This window comes from Misgurnus anguillicaudatus, chromosome 9, assembly GCF_027580225.2.
Source record: "Misgurnus anguillicaudatus chromosome 9, ASM2758022v2, whole genome shotgun sequence".
Classification (NCBI taxonomy): Eukaryota; Metazoa; Chordata; class Actinopteri; order Cypriniformes; family Cobitidae; genus Misgurnus; species Misgurnus anguillicaudatus.
Window position 1 is genome coordinate 12,032,623 of NC_073345.2, and position 19,329 is coordinate 12,051,951.

Below are 19,329 nucleotides of genomic sequence, written 5' to 3' on the forward strand. Positions count from 1 at the left end.
GCACAAAATGGAGACTTCCACGTAAGGGGACCCTCTGTGTATGTAGATAAAGCATCTCATTCAAAGAAAATAAAACATAACGGTTCATTATGAAAGGTCTTTACACACCCCTGATAATAAAGTTTTGTATATTATTTTGCATTTCTGTCAAGAGATCCTTCCAAAAATTACACACTGCACCTTTAAAGTTGACCAAATAAAGTCTTCAGCTCTGCATCCACTTACAAAAATAAAGTTGTGATATATTTAATTTACAACATATAATCTTTACTTAATATCCTAATGATTTTTGGCATACAAGTCAATTATTTTGACCCATACAAAGTATTTTTGGATTTTTATAAAACAAAACTACCTGTGCTACTTGAAAATAAGAATATTTTCAACAATGCTGTTTTCAAAATGCATGATCCTTAGATGAGACCATACTGTAGGCCCAGCATGCATGCTTTATATATAGATCTAGAAATCTTTTTTGTAATTTTTGGACTGTACTTTGCCCAAGGGTCAACTTCACAGCATATCGTACACACATTTTTTAAAGCAGGCAAGTGTGTGAAAGTAATACATAATTTTAGCATTAAATACTTTCTTTCCTCTTTTTCATATCAGGGAAGTCCATTGTTCCTGCAATCTTCTCAAAATATTTCCATCAACATCATCAATGAGAAGCAGAAGTTAGTATCTAAGCTCGTTGCAGGTAAGCCAGCAAAAACAAACACACATTCCCATGAGACTTTGCACTACGAGTCTTTTAAAACTCTCATTCAACCCTCTTAGTGATAATGACGCACCTCAAGTATTCACAGGCTTGAAATCCAAATGAATTTGGTACCCAGTCTGTGGGCCATTATATTAGAGTAGATGGCATGAAATGAAATATTCACTGAACTCAAGAGGCGAGGATGGACCAATCTACTCATGGAAGGAAAATGAAGCCAGGCAGCTAATGTTAGATAGGACAGATGGTTAAATGACTATTTTGAAAGAGTTAAAATGATTCTTTGATAGCCAGGTTGTTAGTCTCATTTCTCTCGTGATATAGCCTTTATAACAGTGACTAGAGACTCCATTACAGAACAGTAATTGCATGTGCATGGATGCATATACTATTAAGTCCTGGTTAATAGCGTAATAGCGAGGCCGTGTTTTAATGAAAGTAATTTTACCTTAAATGGACTACTTAAGTAACTTCCACTTGAATTACTGTGGTACAACAGCTGTATACGAAACTGAATTAAATGAAAGTTTAAGAACAAGAATGTGTTGCTGTAATGAAATTCTAAAGCGATTCGATCAACAGAAAAATTACTTTTCTTTAGCAGCACTTTGGTCATTTTACCAGTAAATAATAATGTGTGTAATAGGCCTAACATCCTCATATCAAGAAACTAATCTAATGTGCCATAGAATAATTTATGTTTTAGTTAATAAAACTTGAATGTAGTTTATTTATGTTATAGCAAAAAATAGTGGGTCTACTATTAAGTATGCAAAAAATAAGAAAAATACAGAGAAGGAAACAACCTGATCTCACAGGAATTTGTACGTATTTTACGATTAGGCTTATGCATTTGTATATATTCTAAGATTTGGCTAATGCGTATGAATTTGTACGTATTGTACATTTTGGCTAATGCGTTTGAATTTGTATGTATTTCACGATCTGGCAAATGCGTATGAATTTGTACATATTTAATGACTTTGGCTAAGCCGTATGAATTTGTACATATTTAATGACTTTGGCTAAGCCGTATGAATTTGTACGTATTGTACATTTTGGCTAATACATTTGAATTTGTACGTATTAGCGATTTTGGCTAATGCATATGAATTTGTACGTATTTTACAATTGGGCTAATGCATATGAATTTGTACGAATTTTTAGGTTTTGGCTAATGCGTATGAATATTTTACGGTTCGGCTAATGCGTATGAATTTGTACATATTTTACGACTAATGCTTATGAATTTGTATGCATTTTACAATTTTGGCTAATGCATATGAATTTGTACGTATTTTATGATTGGGGTAATGCGTATGAATTTGTACGTATTTTACGGTTGGGTTAATGCGTATGAATTTGTGCATATTTTACGATTTGGCTAATGCTTATGAATTTGTATGCATTTTACAATTTTGGCTAATGCATATGAATTTGTACGTATTTTATGATTGGGGTAATGCGTATGAATTTGTACGTATTTTACGGTTGGGTTAATGCGTATGAATTTGTGCATATTTTACGATTTGGCTAAGCCGTATGAATTTGTACGTATTGTACATTTTGGCTAATACATTTGAATTTGTACGTATTAGCGATTTGGCTAATGCATATGAGTTTGTACGTATTTTACGATTTTGGCTAATGCATATGAATTTGTACGTATTTTACAATTGGGCTAATGCGTATGAATTTGTACGTATTTTAGGTTTTGGCTTATGCGTTTGAATATTTTACGGTTCGGCTAATGCGTATGAATTTGTACATATTTTACGACTAATGCTTATGAATTTGTATGCATTTTACAATTTTGGCTAATGCATATGAATTTGTACGTATTTTATGATTGGGGTAATGCGTATGAATTTGTACGTATTTTACGGTTGGGTTAATGCGTATGAATTTGTACATATTTTACGATTTGGCTAATGCGTATGAATTTGTACGTATTTTACAATTTTGGCTAATGCGTATGAATTTGTACATATTTAACGATTTTGGCTTATTCGTATGAATTTGTATGTATTTTACGATTTGGCTAATGCATATGAATTTGTACGCATTTTACAACTTTGGCTAATCCATATGAATTTGTACGTATTTTACGATTGGGGTAATGCGTATGAATTTGTACGTATTTTACAATTGTGCTAATGCGTATGAATTTGTACATATTTTATGATTTGGCTAATGCGTTTGAATTTCTACGTATTTTTAGATTTTGGCTAATGCGTATGAATATTTTACAGTTTGGCTAATGCTTATAAATTTGTACATATTTTACGATTTGGCTTATGTGTATGAATTTGTACGTATTTTAAGATTTGGTTAATGCTTATGAATTTAAACATATTTTACGATTAGGCTTATGTATATGAATTTGTACGTATTTTACGATTGGGCTAATGCGTATGAATTTGTACGTATTTTACGATTTGGCTAATGCGTATGAATTTGTAAGTATTTTACGACTTGGCTAATGTGTATGAATTTGTACGTTTTTTAAGATTTTGTTAATTCTTATAAATTTGAACGTATTTTATGATTTGGCTAATGCGTATGAATTTGTATGTATTTGACGATTTGGCTTTTATGAATTTAACAAAACAAATCACACAAAAAGCGTACCATTACAAGAAAAAAAAACATTGTGATACCCCCATCTTTAACCCCGCCCTTAAACCTAATGAGGTGAATCATACGAAAACGTAGGCCTACTTATTCTGCTTGCACAAACGATTATGGGGTCATTATTTTTGGATGATAGTCTCGCAATATCTGATATATAATATATTATTAAAGTAAATTCAAGTAAATTTTCTTGTTTTAATACTAATAAAAATATATTGATTTGTTGTTTTTGCCATGTTGGTCATAAAGGTCACTAAGCAAACAACAAACTTATATGAGCCAAATACGATCAATATACTTCATCTAGTATGCATGAATCATTTCTGTACTATGATTAATATTGCAAGTGTGTAAAATACAGTCTTAAAGTTTACTTTTATGTATTGGGACAACACGGTGACTAATATGAATATAATTTTTAACTGAAAAAAACACAGAAATTCAAAAATTATTTCACGTTTAACAGGTTCTCGAGGAGTTTTCACAGAGGGCAAAATGCTGGAGGTGAAATCAAGTACAGGAAAGCTGCTGTTCTCTGCAGACGACCATGAGGTGGTGGTCGGTGCAGACAGATTACGAGTTTTGGGTGAGTATATTATTACATTAAAACACAGGAATTAAAGGTACTAAAGCATTTAGAAGAAAACATTTGCTAAATGAATAAATATAAAAAGGCCACAGACATGGAAAAGATCAATTTTATTTGTTTACCAGTCCTCCAAAAACTTATTTGCAAAACCTATTATAATAAAAATACAATATTTGTGATTTATATTGTTAGAGTGAAGGTTTCAATAGATGCCTTTTGCCCCGAATATTCATGTAATTATAGCATTAACTGAGCCATAACTTTTAACCCTTATGGACAGAAATATTGCCTATAGTGTTAATGATGTGGTAATGCACTGTAAGGTTGCTGTTGACACAACCATAAGTAAAGTGAGCACCATGGTTACATTTGTCTTTTTTAACGTTTTTTATGCACTTCTGTGTGATTTCCAGCATTAAATAATGGAAGTTTTTTTTTTGTATTTTCCCAATAATGTTTTGGAAGTTACAAAAGAAATAAGTGAAAAAGTCCTGGGCTTCATGCCTGTTTTGGACCTCTCTGATCACAGCGTTTCTCCCAGGAGCAGCACTGAACTTCCTGTAAAGTGATTACTCAACACTGTGTACATCCATTTTTCTCCCCCATGATTTTCCTTAAGCCACACTTCATTAACCTACATTCACTCTGCCTCACCAATGGACTGCAGTTAGATAAAAGGCTATTTAGCACTGTATGTTTCTCTTTTGGATTTGATCTCAAGTGTTCCTGGACTGATGCCAGCCATCTACATTAGCGTCAAAGAGCTTTGGTGGGCCATGCTGGGAATACGTGCACATTTTAAGATTGGCCAAATCCTGTCACTCTGATGTTAAGATAAACCCCTTGTCTGCTTTTATGAATCTTAGCTTCAAATCACTCCTCGGAGCTCCTGCTGTGTAATTTGAATTCAATCTAATGGCATGACAGCAGAGATTGAGTCTGGAGTAAACACCGCCTAAACTGACATTAATACATAGTTCTGAACAATGCACTTATATCAAATATACAGTACAATGCCATGAGTTAAACACCTGTCAGTCACAAAAATACTGTGGGTATTTTACATTTTTAATAATAACAAGGTATTTTCATGGCACTTTAAAGCAGTATACTGTAGCATGAAGTGGTTTCTCTTGTGACCCTTCAGTGCTGAATGGTCAGATTTATTGTATGGAATAATCAGCAGAAAATGTATCTAAAACATACTGTAAAAAAGGATATACAAATAAATTTGCCCTTAAAATTTTTATTATTTTTACTTTATTTATCATTTTTATAAATGGCATAAAATGTAACAGGATGGATGAACTTAAAGGACGGTAATAATTGCAGAATTGAGCTGAATTGATTAAGAGTTCGTTTACAAAAGGGTAGTCGAACACGCAGTGCTTCCTGGAAATCCTGTATAATTCAACCACTCAGAGGACGACTTTGAATCTGCTGAAGTGTTTCCAGTTAAAGAGCCATTCACATTATAACGATAACTAGAATAAAATTATAAGGATAACTAGCTTAACTAGCTTTGCCAGGCTGGTAGGACCATCTTAAAACGTTTCTGCGCCAAATAAATTTTTTTTAATGTAGGTGTGCGGCAAGCGCCCTCAAATAGAGAGCGACATGGTGGTGATGTGCATGCGGTGCTACTTGCTATTTTTCCAGGCGCGCCGGCGCTGCAGCCACTTTAAAGTGCACCTATTTCATTGCTATAAACAACATTATTTTGGTATAATACAATGTGTTTGCATGGTTTATGGTTAAAAAACACATTATTTTCCACATATCATACATTTTTGTAGCTTCAGATTTACCTGTCTTCCTCAAACGCTCGGATTTTGTACAAAACTCATCGACTTAAAAAGCTCTGTGTCCCTGATTTGCCAGCTAATCTGTACGTTGTGATTGGCCTAAATACCTCTGACGTCAGCTGGAAATGTGACGCTCCTTACCATGTTTGAAAGATTTGCTTACAATGCAATGCTAACAGGAGTTAACTTACAGGCTGTGAGTGCAAGCGGGAGGAATTATAATAATGTCGGTCTTGTCTACATTACCAGTCTCAGGAAGTAAACTCTTACCTACAATCCACGTGTTTGTTGTAGTTCAAGAAAAGAGATTTACGTTGGAGACGATAACTCACATCATCTTTACTTTGGGGTTTGTACCTTTTGCATATCGTTAGCATGTACTAATACACCAAAGGAAATGTAAATTGGGAATTGGATAATTGGTGCTCTTGAATTTTTCAGATGCCACGTCAAAAAGCAAGTTGGAAAAAAGAAGGAAAGCGCCGCAGTCACGTTTTAGACACAAAATGGGAACCGGCCCTTAAAAGGGATAGTTCACTTTAAAATGAAAATTCTGTCTGATTTTTTTTCTGATGAACACAAAAAAAGATATTTTGAGAAATGATGGTAAACACACAGCAGTAAGTGACCATTGACTTCCATAGTAGGAAAACATATTTTGGAAGTATTGTGATAAATGACTTAGAAAATATTTTGATAAATGATGGTAAGCACACAGTTGACAGTACCCATTAAATTCCATTATATTTTTTATTCTTACTATGAAAGTCAATGGTCACTTACTGCTGTGTGTTTACCATCATTTCTCAAAATATCTTCTTTTGTGTTCATCAAAAAAAAAAGAAATTCATACAGGTTTAGAACAACATGAGGAAGAGTAAATTATGACAAAATTTTAAAGTGAGCTATCCCTTTAAGCTGGTGGGTCAACTGGTTTTCCAGCCTGACCAGCTATGTCTAACACCCCTCTAAAACCAGCCTGTTGTACCAGCTTACTAGCAAAAAGCTTAGGCTGGTTTTAGCTGATCTTTCTCAGTACTGCTACAAATGGGTTAATTTAATTTTTATACTTTTGACCATTTTTAGCAAGCAGGATTAAATAATTTAAGGTGTGACACTGTCTACTACAATCACAAAACATCACTGAATCAACTAGCAGTCTAGCTTTTGTGTGCAACTTCCTTTTGTCTGTGCAGGAAATAAAATGAAGAACATTTACAGTACAGCAATAATTAATAAGTTAAAGGCGGAGTCTATGATGTTTGAAAGCCAATGTTGATATTTGAAATCACCTAAACAAACACGCCCCTACCCCAATAGAATCTAGACCTTCGGTTGATAGACCCGCCCCACACATACGCAACCCGGCATTTGATTTGATTTGATTGGCTATAAGTGTGTTTTGGTAGTCGGCCCGTCTCCTTTTCCAAAGCGTTTTTCAAACATCGAGGACTCCGCCTTTAATTTATTAATAAAAAATAAGTTCTTAAGTAGTTATTTGTTTAGAGGAACAAAGCAAGATGAGATGGAGAATAAAAACAATCATTGTGCAAAAATAAGTGGCAATGCGGTGATTAATGAAACAAATCTTTTTTATGAAAACATTAAAAGTTTAAAGACTTCCAAGAAGTGTCGAACTCGCACTGAAAAAACTTTGACTTTTCATTCCCTCAATTTTCTGTCACGCGTTCGTCTTAGGACAGATGGGAATAATTTCCAACTGAAGATATTCGATTTCAGTATTTTGCAACTCTTTAAAGATAAGCAGCGCTTCATCTGATGAGAGTCTGCTATAGCATCACTGTCTGCTCAGATATTAAAGAAAAAAGCAAAGAAAAAAAGTCTCACGTGGGTTGGCTGTGAAATTCCGCTGGTATTTTGCTCAGCTCCACAGGAAGTGCATTAGGACAAAGCCTGCAACATCTGTTCATATCCTGCTTTAACTTTTATCTCTGAACCCTTTACAGTGGAAACACCTAGATTGGTTTACAGTAGAAATGCATGATGTCTTAGTGCTTAAATAACCATCATCCAGCATTTAATAATAAAAGGGTTAAATGTTATATGGTAATGCAAAAAATACAAGTGTTATTTATATCTAAACTTCTAGTACCGCCCGTCCGCTGATGTTAGCCCGTGAGGATTTTATATTTGTCTGAGCCCAATGTTATTCTTCATTAATTTTAACAATCAGATGTTAAAGAGGGGAAGCAATTTGCTTGGGTATCTTAGTCACTCCCAAGAGATGCTATGTCAAGCTTTGAGTCTTATAATGTATGAGTAATTAGGCAATGTTACATTAAAATGCTAGATGGTTTTAAAGAATGGCCATACGTGGCTGCTCATTTGTTCCCCTTTTACATTTAATCTTTTCTTGTATGGTTACTAAGGGCTCAGAATGTCAAGGTTCACTGTAAAGTTAATTTAACCACAAATGAGCAATAACACGAAATCAAAACAAGGCCCTACAAGGACCAAGGTGGCGGTAGTCTATCCAATCAGAGCTGACGAATGAAATGATAATGTGCTGTTGCTGATAGCTATGTGAATATTAAGAGCGGTTTTTTTTTAGAATGAAGCCTTTAAAAAGAAATAGGAAGCCTTTCTGCAATCTTTACTATCTGCTTTTCACCTGCAAGTAATTATGGGTAATTCATGTTGAATCTTCAGGCTTACTTGATTGCAGGAGTAAAGTCAATCAAATATAACCCAAACTTCACAATACATCTAAACAACGTGATTTGTCGCACTTGTCTCTCGTACCTCGGCAAGCCCCCGTTCCTTTTAAAACCCTCAGAGGAAAAACAAAGCAATCAGTCAACCTGGAAAACAACTGGATAAGTGATGTCGAGACATGGAGATGAGTAATGTGCCACTGTGATAATCAAAATGACTTGACGACAATGTGAGATCGTGGTTCCCTCTCACACCGGTTTGTTCACAGTTAGCAGCAGTCCGCAGGATAATGATATTAGCGGTGGGGATCTTTGCTCTAATTGTAATTAACGCTCATTGATTAGCCTCAATTACAATATATTTCAGTGACTCGCAGCGGTAGATGATAATATCTTGTAAATGCCACACTCGATAATAATGACGCCTTAAAAATGTTTAAAAAAAAATTATCATGTGCCACTTGGTGTGAATTGTGTACATCCAATAGCCAGGCATTTATATAGTATGTTAACATGAAAACAAAAGTACTGAAAAACAGAAATGTTTTTCCTTTGCGTTTATGAAAAATTTCATGTAAAGACAACGACAGCTTTCCGGACCTACACGCGGGAAATGATGAAGAAATAATGCGATATTTGTCAGCTCTGTCAAGGGTTACATGCTAAAGATGCTGTCATTGTTTGAAATGCAAAGGTAGTCAGGGCTCAGAGAAAATCGCTTTGTTACTTTCGTCCCGCGTTACTTTCGCCCCAGATCTCCCCTATCTTTAGCCACATTAGTGCAACAACATGTTCACAAACACATTTAGAAAAGCTTTTGGGTAAAATTAACCAGTCCAGTGGCGTAGTGTCTGGGCATGCAGGGTATGCACGTACAAATGGGCCCGGGCCAATAGGGGGCCCGGCCCTGGGCCCACCCCAGCTTTTAATTAAAACTTTTTTTTTAATTTTTATTTGTGGCTGCAATAAATATATTTTGTATGCATATCATGTGTAGTGATTTCTTATTTCTCCATAATGTCTAATTTCTCTGTCATTTCTTGTTATTTTTTTTGCACTCTGTGGCTGCCGTAAACTACTACGCCATCATTTTTTTTACATGACGCATCGCCGCGCCCAAAAAAAAAGAAAACACAGTTTGAGAGGTTACTATAGCGGCTATCTACATGAACATTAAGGATGGACAAATATAAACATAAAAGTGGGGCCTTAAAGAGAAAAGAGAAGGCGGAGAATTTAGTCACGACCCAAAACATTTTGTTTTTCTTTATTTAAATCTACCCTTTAAAGTAAAAAAGTAAAGTAAAAATATTTGACTACCTTATTGAAAGTATATGTTGTTAACAGACCTGCGCGCCACAGTTAACAGTGCCAATAAGCAAGGTTGGGGGGGCTTTGGCTTAAGGGGGCCCGTACATTTTTTTTTGCATATGGGCCCGGGACTGACTTGCTACGTCACTGAACCAGTCAGTCAGTGCCTATGAGCGGGGCTTTGTTTGTGTGATGTCACATTAACAAGAGAATCAAAACAGCCTGTCTAAGTAATGTTTTGGTTTAATAGGGATTAAAAAAGAAGGAGAGGGTGGATTTATTTTATTGTAAGGTTGTTTTGTTCACACACTGCCAACACACGTTTATGTCCACGCACCTTGTAAAATTGTATTTTGCATAAAATATGCCAGGCTTGTGCACAATTCAGAATTGAATTGATAATGACTCCTAAATTCCAATTCAATTCTTGAATTTGAATTGATGTCAAAAACAGGATCTAGAATTACAATTCGAATTTGAATTAAAGGAAGCAGAATTGCAATTAAATAGAAATTCAAAGAAATTCATATACATATTATACAGTAAGTGAAGTGAAGTTTCAGTATATGTCAGATATGATTGCATTATATATTCTATAAATTATATTAGTTTGAACTACTTGTACAGATTACATTAACAGAAAATGTTTCCCCCCAGCAATTAATGTTAAAAACTCTAGTCACATAGTAAATAATTAAGTTAGATTTTTTTTGTAATTGTAATTTTGTGGAACACGATGGAACATGACTTAATTTCCAAGAATGCTTTACTTTTACTTTAAGGGCGGAGTCAATTCAAATTCCAATTCATGAATTGTGCACAAGCCTGATATTTGCCCTTTAAACCCAACAATTGGGTTTGTCTATATTTTAATCAACCATGGTTAAAAACAACCAACATTTTTTTAAGTAAACCTACACAAAGTTGTCATAGATTGTACATTTTATTCAAAGAATGATTTTTTTTATTTAAAGGGCACCAATTTTATTGCTAAAAAACTAATCGATCTGAAAAGCTCGGTGTCCCTGATTGGCCAGCTAATCTGTACGTTGGGATTGGCCTGAATACCTCTGACATCAGCCGAAAAGGTGACGCTCCTTACCATGTTTGAAAGACTTGCTCACAATGCAATGCTAACAGGAGTTAACTTACAGGCTCTTACAGAGTTTTACAGACTTACAGAGCCCGAAGCGAGAGGAATTATGATAATATTGGTCTTGTCCACGTCAACCGAAAAGAGATTTAGGTTGGAAATGAAAACTCACATCATTGTTTACTTTGGGGTTTGTACCTTTTGCATATCGTTAACATAATACACACTTACACACCAAAGGAAATGTAAAATCGTGAATCGGACGATAGTTGTTCTTTAAGATAACAAGAGAGCCTTGACAAAATCAGTGTATAAATAAAGTAGGAAATTGGATTTTACACATTTAAATTTAGTAATTTGCAATGAGTCTCATCCATTGTAGGAATGCTACCCAGTCTCACGAGGTTTCGTGATATAGTCACGTAATTTTTTTATTACTTTTTCATGATATTATCACGAATGTCTGTGTTTTTTCGTGATCGTATAACGAAGTCTATTTTTTTTACTCAACATCTTTTTCCTATTTTTAAACCATTTTCGCTTCGGTTTAGGGTTAGATTTAGTGCTTGCATTAGAATGTCACTTTATACATTGGTTTTTACTATTTTTTCTGATTTATTTTTATATATGTTGCCTGACGTTGGGGTTAGAGTTGGGTTTGGGTAGGTATGTCATTTTATGTAAATCTAACCGTAAACGAAGCGACAATGGTAAGAAAATAGAACAAAACAGTTAAGTAACCAATACGTGATAATCACACAAAAACAAGAATTCATTATAAATTATTACATATTATTCTAAAAAATTACTTGACTATATAACAAAATTTCTTGAGACTGGGCTGAGGAATGAATCTGTGGTTAGAATGTAGCAGGCATATATATACAACACTATTAAACATTGTTATTTCCTTCAAGATTGAGAATATAGATTCTACATATTTATTATATTGGCCTACAATGTTTTTCAGACATGCATGCATGAAATATCCACGATTATCACTGTCATGGCTTATTTATCTATATACTATGTTTCAATGAAATCAATATAAGAGAGAGCGGAAATTAGTTACTGCAATTACAGTGATATATAGCACTTAACATCGCCTGTAATTACATCTGCTAATTGAATCTATAGACAAATTCCATTGGCCGTTGCTCCGCGGACCACAATCTCAGTGCATTTGTTGGGGAGATGGAGATTAACAGTCTGTGAAATGTGGTACAGGAGATTTCTTTACAGAGGAAATATGAGTCCCACATTTCACGGTTTTATCATGGCTGAATGGGAAATTCGCTGTGCTGAGTGACCATTGGAATTCTGTCAGGTGACCACAGTAAGCGGATGATAAAGAGTCTATAAAAGCAGGTAATTTATGGTTAGGACTTTGCTGTACCCACACACATCGCCTCAGAGAACGGTAATATAATTCAGTTTGTCTCTGGGCACCAAGTACGATTAGATTTTCACACTGTGCGTACTATATTGGTGCTGTATCTTCTATGCCATGTCCCATTACATCAAACCTCATGAAATTATGAGTAAAAACATACCAAATATCATTTCTGTATGTATGTTGTAATTACATCTTGATGTGCCACGTATGAATCAATTTATTAGATTTTCTTAAAATAGTTAATTATAGGGCTGTATAAACTTAGACCTGTTTATAAAGATAAATTGTTGAGAAAACGCAGTGAGCACACAATCACGCATACAGGGTGTGAATCACAGAATATTCAAGACAATTTAGATGATATTGAAGGTAATTCATGCAATGTGAACTCTATGGGCCCTATTTTAACGATCTAAGCGCATTGTCTAAAGCGCACAGCGCAGCGTCTAAATGGGAGTGGCAGAATCAACTTTTGCTAATTTAACGACGGGAAAAATGGTTTGTGTGCCGAGCGCGCGGTCGAAAAGGGTTGGTCCTATTTTTTTTATGAGTAATGGGAGTATTTTGGGCGTAACGTGCAATAAACCAATGAGAGTCTCAGCTTTCATTCCCTTTAAAAGCCAGTTGCGCTGGCGCTATGTCTAATCCCTATTTAGATGACGAACTTTGTAAACTGAAAAACTAAGTGGAGGAAGAAGATCCCCATTTTAAGATTAATATTAAATAACTTTTTTACATGTTTTGAAATTGTTATTTTTTATCAAAACCTTTAAAACGCGTTTTCTTTTAGTCATGGAAGTAAAAAAGCAGGCTTTAAATTGCTTTAAATGTATGGCTATCCAATATCATCAAAAAATAATTTACAAGTATGTAAGAAAAGGTTTGTACTGTAAAAATACTTTATTTGTAACAAACAGGAGATAAAGAATTAACAAAAGGCTCTCCGCACGTTACAGCACTTGGACTGCGTCATGAGTTTTTTAAGCATTACTTAAAAAGTCATCATACACAATAAATCCGTGAAGTAGCATTTAAAAAAAAAACATTTAAAAACAGATGCATTTGTTTAAAGCAAAGCATTTATTTACTTACCAGGCTACAGGTGAAGCAGCTCTTTACGCCTTCTAACGTCTTATAATTAGTCCTCATTTATGTCCAAGAGACTCAATAATAATCTTTTACATTCAATCCTTTCATATTTCATATTTAAAAGCATTTTTGTGCTGCTGTGCATTCATGTATGTGATAAGCAAATCCGCGTTGTCATCCCGTTTATAGGCGCATATTACTAATGCGCTCTTTAAATAACAAAAAACATATTGCGCCATTGACTTTAGACCAGGTTTTGTTGGTTAATGGCGTAGTCTATTTTACTTGCCTCAAAATAGCAACGCGCCAACAATGCGCCTGAACACACCTCGTTTTCAGACCAGAACGCCCATGGGCGCAACACTGGGCGCAAATGCATTTGCTATTTAAACAATGTGGCGCTAAATGTGAAAATGATAATTGCGCAGGGTGGAAACAAGCAAAAGACACTTGCGTCGCGCATTGCGCTGCATTGCGCCGGGTGTAAGATAGAGCCCAATATATTCTAACAAAGTTGTTTATATTAGCGAATAACAACACAATTGTTTGTGTTTTATATTTAAACTTTTTTTTAAGACACCACATTTGTCTTACATTATATACTGTAAACCTATATGGCCACATTTACACTGTTTACTGTATACACAGAGAGACGCGTTTCAAAAAGCAAGCGAACATAAAATCTTTCTGTTCTTGACAGGACGCGTACAAACAAAATGATGTCTGTGGTTAAAGCTGTTAACCGGCCAATAGAGTACGACTGCCTTGAATTGTTTAGTGTAATTGCAGATTTTTAAAAGATGATCTAGTCAACTATTAAATATAGACAACTAATCCAGCCCAAGACACACACAGGCACATAGAGAAAGCAGATCATCTCACCCTGATGCCGGCCTTGTGTTCTCTTTTGTGTTCTCAACCACATACTGTAGTTCACATTGTCATGCTTACAATAGCTATGACAAATGGCCCTTTTGCGGTAGATGATGTTATCTCCTTTACTGAAGGTCTGAACGTTCATCTCTAGTCCATGTGTGAGGCTACATGTTTGTGTGGATGTGCCCCAGTAAAGACACTTTTCAGATGGGATAGAGGAGATCAACAATTGAGGACTGAAAATAGTGTTAATCTTGTATATATAAATGGTATAATGATGCATGTTAACTAGTATGGTGCAAGAAAGTCTCTGGTTCAAGCTTTGGTTGTGTCGAAAAACATGTAGGTTAGGTGAATTGGAGATGCCAAATTGTCCTTCCCCAACTTGTGTATAGATTAGATTACTTCTGCAAAAGACCACAAAATCAGCAGAAGCAAAACATGGTAAGCAAAAAAAATGAAATTATATTACAGTTAAAAATAAATTTTGTTATTAATCTGTGTAATGCACTATGCAGTGGCCCCAAAAAGCATTTGGACACTTAAGCCACATTTTAAAAGGATGCTCGACCTTTTCAAACAAATTGTGGTGGACATTTTGCTAGAATTAACTTAATTTTTGTGTCTGTAAATGCCATATCCATGAAATATCTGCAGATACATTACAAGCTTCTCTAGTCTGGTTCCTGTCAGGTACACACCCATGTGCAGGACTATGTAAAAGATATTTGACAAGAGACTCCCTCGATTGCGAAAGGGAATCTGGAGAAATATGGCTTTCGTTCTCGCTGCATGAAATACCCGTCTGTGATGCAATGACCTGTTATATTGTGTTTCTGTATAATATGGATGGTTTCTATAGGCGTGGCATCATAATGATGGTATGAAGAGGTGGATTAAATCAGGTAGGACACCACTGAAGGCCTAGGTGTAAAATTTACGGCCCGCCACTGGTTTCAACCCACAATTGGTAACAACAACCCAGCATTGGGTTATTAATAACCCGAAAGTTGGGTTTGTCCATTTGTGACTCAACTATGGGTTGAAACAACATAATTTTGTGTAAAATATTCAACAAAATAATTGCTTTAACACACAAAATACTGTGCATATACTATAAAAATGCTATAAAAAGTATTACAAAAAAACGTATTTTACAGTAACACACATAGGAGCAACTGTGCGTTTTTGTCATCTTTGTATATCATGCTGTTGGCTATACAGACAGATAGATGCAGTTTGCCCTCATTTGGTCACCTGCAGCGATGTTCCTCTGACACAGGTACCTGTGTAAAGCTGTTAAATAATGGTGTCTGCTTATCTCCATTAATCTGCTGTAACAAGCCATTGTGCTGTGAATATTATACTACAGCTCTGATTTACTCACATTACTGCGAACTTCATCTCAATGCACTACACCTCTCTAGTGGATATATATTCAGCCATTTTTTACCGCACGCTGTAACATGGACTTCTAAGCTTTAATACTACAGTAATAAAAAACTTCATGGCTTTGCAGTCGACACATAATATGCACCACCCTGATCTCATAGGATTTTGTAATTCTACTTAGTATTATTTTTTACAAAGAAAATCGCACATTTTGTATGATTGTTTCAAAAAGCTATAGACGGCTTCAGCGATAACAACATAAACAAACAGCATTTTTGGACCAAACTTAAAGCAACACTAAAGAGTTTTTGCTCTTTGCTCCCCCCACAGGTTGGAAGCGGAATTGTCCATTACCACTAAATAATTTAGCCTACTGCAGCAAAGCTGGTTCTGATTGGATTGTAGGTCTGCAGTAAAGCAAGTTTTTGTAGTTTTCACTCGAACTACAGGACTGCGACACGACGGCTGAAAACTTCTTTAGTGCGGTGTTGGCCGATAGAGGGCTGCAAAGCGAATGTGAAAGTGGCATTCATCCTGTTTCGAGTGGATGAACCACTGAAACTTTTTTGGAAACGTTATTTTAAGGTAAAAAAAAACTCTTTAGTGTTGCTTTAACTTTCACAACAATGGAGTCCCTCTAAAGTAAATTATTTCTCAAAACAAGCTAAATAAATAACCAGTAAATTACCTCAGTTTAAATCATAGCTAAAGTGTATCAACCATTACACTGAGCTAACGTTACTGTGTAAAATTATGAGTAAAAATGTTTTCCCTTTGTCTTTTGTAAAGCAAAAATATTTTATTTTCCACAAGGTATTTATTCCAGAGGTCAGTTTAGTCGATAAACAAACACAGACTGGAAGTTACAGTAACTTCGGGCCAGGGATGTATCCGCGGCAACGCACATACGTCAGATGAAACTGTCTACTACAACAAAGCCTGACACTAAAGCCAATGTCATTTGCGAAAAATCTGATTGTAATTAAACATATAAATAAAGGTGCATTCACGCCATATCGTAATTACCATAATTACAAGATATCAGTTTTCAATTTTGCCTCATGAAGTCAAACACACCTATGGTTACATGATGCACTTTCTGTGTTCTGCAATGTTGCCAGAAACATTAAAATGTAATACAATGTTGTAATTATTTTATAGCTGCCAACAATATTCTTTCATGCAGATTAATTTGACTGTTGTTGCTGTTGCTATAATAACACATACTCCCACAGTTTCAGGATATGAATAGCTTTGAAAAAAACACGTCTTGTCATCATTAAGGTGTGTAATTAGTGAATGCAGCATAAGAATATGAATTAGCCACCTCGTAAAATGCTGTGTAATTGCCATCAGATTGTATTGTACATTATATGTGTTATGTGCACAAACACGTTGTAATGTCAGAGGTGTCATGCCATTACAAACTGAGGGGGCAAGTTGTCAACAGCATCTGAGCTCAGTCGCAAACTCGCGGACTCCTTATAATTTGTCGTTATTTGTTATCTGTACGTTGTTTTGAGCTTTAAAGAATAATAAAAAAGCCTAAGGAATTAAAGAGCACCTATTTCATTGAAAAAAACAATGTTTTTTTATGTATTTGTTATAATACATTGGCCCTCATTTATCATTCTTGCGTAGAAACGGGCGTAAATGTTGGCGTAAGATTATGCTTACACTCCTCTCACCGCCTGATTTATGAAACTGTGCGTACCGTTGATATTCAGGTGTACGCAATATCTGCCCTTCATAAATGCCACGGCTGAAAACGATCGTCATTAGAATAACAAGCCCATATAAATTCAATTCTCCGCCTCCCCCACGCCCTCATTTTACGCCATTGACACACGAAAGACGGCAAAGAAGAGAAACCGGGGAAGTGAAAAGAAACAAAATTGTTTTATTTGGGAGTTTAAAGAGTGGGATTAAAGACACATTAATAATTGGACGACAATTTGTAATATTCTTATTATTATTTTTATTATTAATATTGATATTTAGAAGAATCATTATTTATTATTATTATTATTTACTGTTGCCTACATCTAAATTCTATCTGCTTAATGGTTCAGTTAATTTTTTTTAAATAATATTTAAAAATGATGTAGTAACTTTTGTAGTGTGTTGTTCTGTATTTACATAAAGTTGTTTGTTAGCTGTATCTTAGATCCAGTTTGATACGGAGCTCTGGATATAATTCAAATTAACAATTTGTTTCCACAACATCCACATGTTTTAGCTAAGCTAATTCATAATTTAAAGTAATAATAAAGTAATAGTAATTACGAAATATTATAATAATTAATTCCAGAACAAACTGTTGAATATTGGGAACGAATTTTTAATGTATGGCCATATTTAGACTAAATAAGAAAAAGAAGTGTCCATAATAATGTAGCATAAAAGATCATTCGTGGCCATAATTTTGTCTGCATGTCATCATGATCGGATTTACGGCTCCATTCAACACAAGCATTTTACCTTACCTCAGCTGTATTTATTTATCATCGAATGGTATGTAACTAGCTTACCTTTTATTGCATTACTATGTTTTCGTAGCACATCCTTGTGCTTTCTTGCAATGTGCTGCTTCAGATTCCAGGATGAATATTTGCTAACTCTTTACAGTCTCTCCGCAGTCCCTTTCAATTTTGTCTTCCTGTTCAATCTTAACTTTGATTTTTACTTTACATTTATGTATAAGGCTTGAATTCCATAACTTATTGCTAGACGTTTCTACAGATTCTCGAACTAGCAAATTATCAAAGGGCGTTTTGGGTTCAACGAGCGGAGGGAGCGGAATTTTCGGAAAGGCGCTTTGATGGTAATATTACCGCACCCACTCAACGCTCCACTCCCACTAAGCTCCGTTCACATGCTCGCTCTGAAACGTCAGGTAAAGCGCACAGGCTCTCAACTGAAGGAATAAATATGCCTACAAATCAAATCCTTTGGTAAAGTCTCACAAATTAAACATTGATCATTGTTGCATAAAAATAAACAAGTTTATAATTACTATGTTTTTTACAGTGTGTCATAATATATCATATATTTTAGTTTGTCAGTGCGTTTTGTGGTGTTAGGAAGTGTTTGCGCATTTCTGCACTAACTCAAAATGTGCGTACACCACCTCCTGAGCTGGCGTAGGATTTGAGCGTGCCGTACGCCAACGTCCATATTGATAAATCTCAAAGTCATCGTGGTTTTGGGTGTACGCAAGGTGTACGCTGGAAATTTGGTGTACGCACTTTTGATAAATGAGGGCCAATGTGTTTGCGTGGTTTATGCTTCAAAAAACACATTATTTTCCACATACTGTACATTTTTGTAGCTCCAGAATTAACTCTCTTCCTGAAACGCATGGATATGAAAAGCTCTGTGTCCCTGATTGGCCAGCTTATCTGTATGATGTGATTGGTCTGAATACCTCTGAAGTCAGACGCAAATGTGACGCTCGTTACCATGTTTGAAAGATTCGCTCACAATGCAATGCTAAGAGGAGTTAATTTACAGGCTGTGAGTCAGAAGCGGGAGGAATTATGATAATGTCGGTCTTGTCTACATCACCAATCCCAAGTAAACTGTGGCCTACAATCCGTGTGTTTGTTGTAGTCCAAGAAAAGAGATTTATGTTGCAGACGATAACTCGCATTATCGTTTAATTTGGTGTATGTACATTTTGCATGCCGTTAACATGAACACACGAAATGTACAATCATCAATCAGACCATTGGTGCTCTTTAAAATG

The 19,329-nt window shown here is 35.2% G+C and overlaps 1 protein-coding gene across 4 annotated transcripts in view; it reads left to right on the plus strand.

Moving 5' to 3' along the window:
* Positions 1-19,329, plus strand: part of sgcd (sarcoglycan, delta (dystrophin-associated glycoprotein)) — a 247,047-nt gene that overhangs the window by 193,298 nt on the left and 34,420 nt on the right. For all 4 annotated transcript variants that reach the window (XM_055179482.2, XM_055179483.2, XM_055179480.2 and 1 more), the window contains exons 4-5: positions 613-700; positions 3,822-3,941. In XM_055179482.2, the coding sequence (XP_055035457.1) occupies positions 613-700; positions 3,822-3,941 (208 nt within the window). The remainder of the gene's footprint in view (positions 1-612; positions 701-3,821; positions 3,942-19,329) is intronic.